Source organism: Neodiprion fabricii, chromosome 3 (genome assembly GCF_021155785.1).
Source record: "Neodiprion fabricii isolate iyNeoFabr1 chromosome 3, iyNeoFabr1.1, whole genome shotgun sequence".
Taxonomy (NCBI): Eukaryota; Metazoa; Arthropoda; class Insecta; order Hymenoptera; family Diprionidae; genus Neodiprion; species Neodiprion fabricii.
Window position 1 is genome coordinate 1,874,875 of NC_060241.1, and position 9,133 is coordinate 1,884,007.

The 9,133-nt window shown below is 36.9% G+C and overlaps 1 protein-coding gene and 1 long non-coding RNA gene across 2 annotated transcripts; one reads left to right on the plus strand and one right to left on the minus strand.

Moving 5' to 3' along the window:
* The first annotated feature begins 171 nt into the window (after window positions 1-171).
* On the plus strand, window positions 172-5,308 carry LOC124178351 (probable inactive tRNA-specific adenosine deaminase-like protein 3). Its single transcript, XM_046561613.1, has 2 exons — window positions 172-637; window positions 3,580-5,308. The coding sequence occupies exon 2, from the start codon at window positions 3,655-3,657 to the stop codon at window positions 4,996-4,998; it is 1,344 nt and encodes a 447-aa protein (XP_046417569.1). The 5' UTR covers window positions 172-637; window positions 3,580-3,654; the 3' UTR covers window positions 4,999-5,308.
* On the minus strand, window positions 1,667-7,924 carry LOC124178356. Its single transcript, XR_006869777.1, has 3 exons — window positions 7,788-7,924; window positions 2,992-2,993; window positions 1,667-1,677 (listed from the first exon to the last, which is right to left on the minus strand). It is a non-coding gene; the product is annotated as an uncharacterized LOC124178356 (long non-coding RNA).
* Window positions 7,925-9,133: the final 1,209 nt, after the last annotated feature.

A 9,133-nucleotide genomic window follows, 5' to 3' on the forward strand; every position in this document is an offset into this window, starting at 1 on the left:
TAATCGTGCTATCGCAATTAAATAATGCCTCATCTCGAGTTAGCTCTGACTCGTCGGAATAGTTAGACGTCTTATCGACTATCGGTTTTCCCGTCAGGGCTCGCGGCACGTTGCAAACGTGCCAAGTTAGTCATAGCCCGTTTGCGCGTTGCGTGTCGGGAGACGACCATCTACCAGAGACTCGAATGACCCGTGTTTGAACGTTTTCGCGTTGAAACCACGTTAAAACAGTATCTCTCAGTCGATATAACCAAAGTACCTGGTGCGTTTCAGGTTGACGGTTTGACGGTGAAACGTTCATCTTCATCTCTGCAACACGTTTGCACATAATTCGGAAAATAATTATTCGTCACATGTGTGTTGATACACACATGTCCCTCTATCATTGAATATAATACGTATACAAGTACGTGTAAAAACTCAGCAACATACGCTCGTGCTGAATTACGCTAGCAACAGTAAAAGAATTGTAGAAAAAGAAATAATAATAACAATAGAAAAAAGAAGAAGAAGAAGAAGAAGAAGAAACAACAACAACAACAACAACACAACGACAACGCAAAGACAACCTCAAGACCGGACAAACAAATTGCAAGAAACTCGACTCGTGCAGGAAGGAAGTCAAAAACATTCAACAGTACGTGTTTTCATTTCAATTCTCTAGCCATAAAATAATATCCAACATCCCACTGACAACAATAATATAAACCCAACACGTTGCAAATAGATAAAAATTTCATCTTCGCACTTATAATTAATATGAATCCAATGTCTTGAAACGGTATTGTTTACAATAAGGTATACGTTGTGATACTGATAATTATTACAATGACCATGACGATAATGACGATGATGATGATGATGATCCATTTGCGTATAATCCGTTACAATAAACAAAAGCCGTTTATCTCTGGATTATTGAACTCGGTAAATGCTAGATTGATTTTCGATTGTTAAACAAACAAACAATATTCATCTACAATCAGCAAAATTATATTATATATAAAAATCTATACAGTATAAAATCATCAGATTTCCGTCACAATTTCACATCGATTTCCCCAATTATTTTTTCATCCTGATACGATATAACAGATCAATTCACCCCAATTCACAATTATTCATACACACCAAACTTCCCGTATTATTAATTTTCCCATATATTTATTATCTCTTTTCCAAATCGAATCTCATACTGGATTATAGGAACATCGAACGCCAACGACCACAAAACCTACACATACTCATCTCGCATATGTTCGTGCGTAAAGCAATTGCGGTACACACAACATAACCAACTGCACGCAGTGTAACAAACTTGATCCCATTCGCCACGAGTTACGTAAGCTCGATAAATTCCCTACCGGTATAGGTATAGTACTAGACGGAGAGACGGCCATTACGCGACGCTTTATCACGTCATCCTCGCCACTTTTCCCGCCTATATTCAAACGCCACGGAGCAACAGTTGAACGAAGCGCGCGTTTCGTAAAAAAAAAAATTAAAAAATTTTAATACTCCGTTAGATTTTTAACATTATTTTTTTTCCTTTTTAAATACCTTAATGTAATAAACTCAGCAACAATACAATATGCAAGAATTAATACAACAACAACGATTACTTGCGTCGCGCTATCGCGCTATATGTTTCAAAATCGGAGCTTAAACGTATTATTACTATTATTATGATTATTATTAACGCGTCGTAAAAAACCAGAGAGAATGATTATATAGGCTTGGTCGTATATACGTGAAAACGAAACGTTCCGACTACAATCGTACATTGTTATCTCGTGATTACTGTCAGATTGTATAACGCAACTGATTCCAAGTGTGTATATAATATATATACAAAAGTTATATTATACGTGTGTATACGTATACCTATACATACAAAATCTCATGCTGAACTGATATAAACTACATCCGCGGTACGATGTAACCTATGTACTTACATACGTATGACAATTTGAAAATTGGGATGTAACATAACAATGTAACAATATATGTATACACACACGAACTTGAACTCTGCAGAAGATCATCGATGATGCGTGCTGCATTTTTGTCTCTTCCAATTTATTCGAATAAACGAAACAGCTGTGATAATGAACGATTTATTTATACGCGATAAAGAAATTTCAATCTAAATATCATGTACTCCCGCATATATTTGACAAATAAAATACATATATAAATTATATGCCTTCATTTCGTCTCTGCGAAAAGAACGCGAGGGAAAGAAATAAATTTACTTTCACTTCAGCGAGTTTTTTTCCAAATTACTAACCATTCCTTTTCTTTTTTTCCTTTTTGTTTCGTATGCTAAAATCGAAGATTAATTCCACTAATCAGAATTGAATGAAGAGAGAGAGAGAAAAAAAAAGAAATGATCAAAAAGAAGCACCGAAAAAAGGACGTGCTCGAATTGTAGCGCAAATTGAACGTTTCTTATGATTATCATTATTATTATCATATTTATTATCGTCGTTGTTGTTTTTTTCCGTGCGAGACAGCAAGACGCGCGTCTTTGTATCCAGAAGGCATATTATATATTCGCAGAACGTTGCGGGGGCTGGAAATCGTCTTTATTCGCGCGACGATTTGCGAGATGTTGCGATGCCTGCGAAGGGGCAAATTATAAATTGCTGTCAAGTCAGGCCACGGTCGTATCATTTGCGTTAGTTAAACGTAATTGCGCTCCACCTCGGTTAGACGATGCTCAAGAGCACAATATACGTATATTGTGCACATATGTCTATATATATGTATATATATATATATAATTATATATGTATGTATACCAACGCGTGCAGGCACTCTCAAGAATTATCACTACGTCCATTTTCTATGCATAACTATATCGATATAATAATTCCGATAAGCACAGCAGTTGCATTTCAATTTATCTTTTTCCTCCGCTATTCTAATAATAAAAATGTCTATTGTCAATGTATAGTATGATAGAGCGGGGTAAATATTTCTCAAAACCGCTCATAAACACATGATTTTTCATAAAATTCTACAATAGAATAATTCGGTTCTATTCTACTTGCAAGTTTATTCGTCTCGAGAGAAATGTTATTATTCGTTACTTCTACGAAATTGTAAGAATAATTTCATGTTGCCGTAGTGATTACACAGAATTAAATAAAAATCTCCTCAATTTTGATAAAATCAGTGATTCATATATTCTTCGTAAAAGTAATGAGTGATTTTTTTCAATCATCAATTATTCTCCCTTCTCAAATGGTCAGGTAATAATTGCTTTCCTAAGTCGAAGAAAACTAAATTTCCTCGTCGAATCAATCAAGAATTAAGATTAATTAATTCTTCATTCTCAATGTATCAATTGACAATTTCACGCCTGAATAAATAAAATCAACGCATTTTTTATTCAAGACAAGAAAAGAAGAACAAACGAACAAACAAAAAAATGCCACGAATTATATAACTCGCTAAAACTAAATTAGTAAAAACTTTCAATTAAACGGAATTTAAAATTGAGAAACAAAAATGAATAAATAAATAAAACGTCATCATCCGCAATACGTAAAAGTGAATTGAAGATATTTTCAGGGAAATATCGGATGCAAGAAGATCGTCATCATCATCATCATCATCATCGTCATCGTCATTATCATCATCGTTGGTATGACGTCGCGGGAGCCAAAATCAGCAAAAACGAACAACGACGATCAGGATCATCACCATCAGCACCATCAACATCGTTACAAATCGTCGTCAAGCTCATTAACGAGTCCAACAAAAAAGCGTAATCGTTCTTGGCGACCGCAAGCGGTACTGGGACTATCGTTAACCGAAGAAATACCCCTAGAAACTGTCTACGTAGGAATATTAAAAGACAAACGTACAACGTCGAAAGCAATAAAGCAAATATCGTCGTCATCGCCTGGTTTCGGTCATTTGAAACGTTGCAACGGTTTCCGTCTACTTTTGGAACCAGTGCATGTAAAACCTTCCCAACTCCATCACACGACATTAAACGTCAAGAATTTAACAGAGACCCATTTAATTGGCAAAGTGTTGGAAAACAAGGTTAAAAACCAACCAGAAACCGTGACCAAAGATGCTGAAAAACCCCCTTCTTCAATAACGGAAGAAAATCGAAACACGACCCGATCGCCAACCGTTATGCGAAACGATTTGCAATCAAAGGGTTTCGACGTATCGTTACTGGAGGAAAATTTCGAGATTATCAAAGTCCCCGCTAGAGCTGCGCGAACGCGACGTCAGGCCGAAGTTTGCAGTAAAATATGGCCGTTAAATTTCCACCCAGATCCAGGAACCGAGGCTATAATATCCGGTGAAATATTCAACGATTACCAACTGAGTCGAATGGAACTTTTAATGCTGGCCGCGATCGAAGCTGCCCGTCGATCCTCGGTCGGTAATACCGACTGCGCCGGAAGCGCGTTGATCGTCGATCCGTTGACCGGAGAATCGGTGGCTCTGGCAGCCGCCCGTATAAACGAGCATCCGCTCTGGCACGCGGCCATGTTGGCGATTGACCTGGTGGCTAAAAGCCAGGGCGGCGGTGCCTGGATCGGAAGAAAATCTTCTTCGATAGCTGAGGATTCGGTAAGAGAAGAAGACGGCGGCGCCACCGGCGGCAAGCGGAAATTCGACCGCAGCGCCTCGACGGCATATCGGTATCCCCCGGAGCTCGATGACGTTAAACTACCTGCCGCGGAGCCGCTTCAACCGGAAGCCGATAAAACAGGACCCTACCTTTGCACAAATTACTGGATTTTCATGGTCCGCGAACCTTGCGCTCTTTGCGCGATGGCCCTCCTCCACTCGAGGGCAGCGAAAATATTTTATGGTGTCAAGGCCGAGGGTCACGGGGTACTAGGGAGCAAGGCTATGCTTCACACGACGAACGGGCTTAATCATCGTTATCAAGTTTGGTCCGGTATTTTGGAAAACGAATGCCGTCAAGTTTGCGCCGATATTGAAAAACGTTCCGTCAAATGACGATTGACCGTTGTTATAGTGATTGTTATTATTGTTACTATTATCATTATTATCATCATTTCTCCTGCATAATTATACATATGAATACACGCGTACGTGATCAAGATTTGATCTGTTTAATTGTTGCTGCCTAATCATTATGCATTTACCTGATACAATTATTTAACGATCGTTGTTATTATTATTATTATCATTTTTTTATCAACCTTCTTCTGCCTACCTAAATGTAATACTATACGCCATGCTATTGTCCTTGTTAAATGTATATTGCGAGATTAATTAACTGGACAATTAAATGATTCTAAGAAAATTTCCTCACGCCTTGTTTATGAACAATATATATACGTACACATCTATATACACCTAACATTCCCACAAGCATAATAACATTCAATCGTATAATAGAAACGACAGAAATACCTCTTTAATTGTCACGCAAATATCTTGTTAATTCTCACGTATAAACCTGCCTAAAGTTGATGTTAAGATTTCGTCATTGTTCTCAACGTTCCCTCAATCCAAGAACTCGGTCGAATATTTAATATCATTTCGTTAATTTCCTCCTCAACAAAGTGTAAAAAAGTATAAATTCACATCATATTTTCAATAACGCGCGTAAACTAATTTTGCGACACAAACAAAAAAAACAACGCTGTCTCGTGTATTTTTAAGGGCTTGTTAATTCTTTTTTTTTTTTCACCGCGATCACATTTCTTACCAACAATAATCGCGAAACGTGTGAATATGTTGAATAACCTCAACAATCAATAATAACGCAAAATAAGTTTTGATTTGTGTTTCAATCCCCCATTTTTCCACACATCGTATTTCCTTCGCTTTTTATTTCTAATTTTCAACGTAGTTTTTCGTTTCCATTACACTCACACATTCTCTCTCTCCGACGTTCGCATTCGTCTGATTCTTCTTGTCACGCTGGGCAGCATTTTGGCATATTTATAAGGAGTACAGAAGAGTGGTTAGCGTTCCGTAATCACTGACCCGTCGAATTGACATCAATCTGCAAAATATTTAACGTACCCGCCATGCGGCACGCAACGTCCCATACGTTTCATACGACTATAGCCATCGCATCGTCTGCCCGCGTATGCGGCAAAGAGAATAAGCAATAACGATCTCGTGGAATTTTTCAAAATCATTATACGCTCTTAGTAAAAAAAAAAAAAAAAAAAAAAAAAAACCAAGAACTAAGCAAATAATAATCATAATAAACGACAAACCCTATGTTCGAAAATACGTTCTCCATCGATTTCTATGTTCTATATAAATACGTCAATACTCCCTCACTCTTCCTAGAAAATTAAAAATCTATGAACTGCTCCAATTAACAATAAAATATAATTAATAATTCTTAATTAGAGTTATATTAAATTTTATTGTCCTCGTATCGTTTTTATTCTCACATTTAATCACGCAAAATTTCTTTCTGTTTTTTTCTTTTTTTTTTCCCCCCCTCTTATGTTTCAGCGTGCACATTGCGTCGTTAAGGGAGCACAATCAAAGGACAAGAAGAAGAAGACGAAGAGAAGAAGGAAAAAACGTAAGAAAGAACAGAACAATCGCTACCAATTGCTACCGTCGTCGTGAAACAAAGAGAATCAGTAGTGAGTCGTCCCATCTTAGTGAGACTGTACACAAGACGAGATTTCAAGATTGCATTTTTTTTTTCTCCTCACTTCGCTTCTCGTGAAGGAGAAAAAGACGTAAAAAAAACACAATAATAATAGTAATAAGAATAAAAATTCGCACAAATTTATAAAGAGACTGGGTTGTATAAACGACAAATGGATAAAAAAAAATCGTCGCTAATTTAGAGAGATAAGTTATCTCTGCAGTATAATAACGCGTATTATTATACCTTCGCATACATACATATATATATATATATATAATACATATATAAGTTTCTGTGTCATTCGTTGATTGACAAACGTGCGGCTCGCTACTCGTCTCGCTGATGTGAAAAAGGAAAGGGAAAATAAAAAAAGAATAGATAAACCAAAATCGAGGAAGTACGACAAAGTGGCAAACAAAATTTGATCAAAGAGTAAAAGAAAAAGGAGAAGTTTCTAATAAATAAAAAAAAAAAAAAATTAATAAATAAAACGACAATATTTTCTCAATCGACGTAAAAATCCGCGAGTTCCTCGAATATTTTCAATATTGTTACACACACACGCGAGTGCAATTAAATTCACGTTAAAAACATTTTTGAACGCATGAAAAAAAAAAAATTAGCGTCGTAACAAATTAATACACGAATATATACATATGCATACATACACGTATAATATTGTAATAAATACAAATTAGACACGTCTTATTTCTCGTCTCGCTGTGCTGCCATCGTCATCGTCGTCGTCGTCGTCGTCCGTCGTTTTAGGCATTAACGCTAAGTGATATAAATTGAAAAAATAAGAGTCAAATAGCAAGCAAGCGTAGCAAACTCCGTGAGCCGTCGCCGCGGATTGGATTTTCGAAAGGTGTTGCCCGATTGGACGAGCCGTCGAAAGGAGAATAACGCCGATTGGTCGACGGTAAAAGTAGCCGATGCTGCGCGGCAAGAGATTCCCGAGCGACTCTCTCATCATATTCCGTCTCTGATCTAGTACATCGTCGTCGTCCTCCTCCTCCTTTTGCATCGTCGTGTTGCCGGTTTACACACAGAGAGAGAAAGAGAGAGGGAGAAAGAGAGAAAGAGAGAGATTAACTTGTATTAAATAGTTGTTGTAAAAAGTAAATTTTGAAGAAAAAAAAAACAAAACTTCCACGGATTGAAATTCGTTTCACGCAAACGTTAAGAGACGTCGAGTAAGGAGAGAATGTAACAACGATTGGAAATAAATCGGATAGGATCGAAGGATAAAAATAAAAGAAAGAAAAAACCCGACTCGTGTGAAGAGGCGATGAAGAAGTGAATATCACTTTGGAAATATAAACATATTTATATCTATTTAAATAAATTAAATATTTAGCCGTTCTTTTTTTCATTCCGTTCGGTTTGCCTGGCAAAGTTGCGACCGCGAAGCGTGGAGCAAAAATTCCACCGTCAGAATTCAGAGGGAATTTTTAAACAGCAGGAAAAAAGGCTGAAAAGCGCGTTGTGCAATCCGCATTCTAGTTGAAAAACTAAATTCATCATTTTCCAATCGCCATGGAGCTGAAAATTCTGAAAATGTGGTGACAGGAGAAAGGCGAAGGCCTCAAGTGATCCAGACACTCTCTTGTGTGTGAGCCATATAGTAAATCGTATATATACTTATGCATATGTAGATAATTTTGCCAAAATAGATACAGCGTGTAATCCCTGCCTTGATAAAATATCCAGACGATAATTGTTAAACAAGTGAAAAAGCAAAGATCGAAAAAAGAAGGAGATTGAAAAACTAGAAAAACCCAGCGGAAAAAAAAACAATTGAGAGAGGAGAGAGATAAATAGAGAAGTAGAAAATTTTTCGCAAGTTTTCGAGGAAAAGCTCGATCGTCGGGAAACCGTAACGAGAAGACGAAATCCTGCCCGGAAATAAAGAAGAGGAGAACAACGTCGTACACGCTGAAAGGAGTGAACGTATAACGGAAGAATATTTGAAAAAAAAAACAAAACAAAACAACACGGATAAAACTTTTTTTTTTTCATGCCTTTGGGGAAAAGTAAAAAAATAAATTAACATTCAAATCAATAGCATAAGAGTGAAATTATATTCAACTGTAGTGAATAACGACAATAATTATTATTATTATTATTACCCTATCGCCGAAATCGAAAGGTTTGAATACGTTTATAATTAACTGTGATAAAATGCGAACCGAATAAAAAAATAAAAAACGAAATTATTCTTTCAAGTACAGTGAAGAATAGACGAACGTATAAAAAACCTAAAAACTAGAAGTGTTTTTAAGAAAAAAACCAGACTCGTCGAAAGAAAAAAAGGGAAAATACTAGGTCAGATAAGTAAATCGATATTGATAATATTGATATCAACAACAACTCGAATTTCTAGCATGAAAATGCGAAGAAGCCTGGGTGTTGCGATGGTTTTCGAGGACGTGTTCAGCGTTTTTGCCCGTTTCCTGGCCTCGACATCGCGGGGCTGCGCACTGCTAGAAACCCACCGTC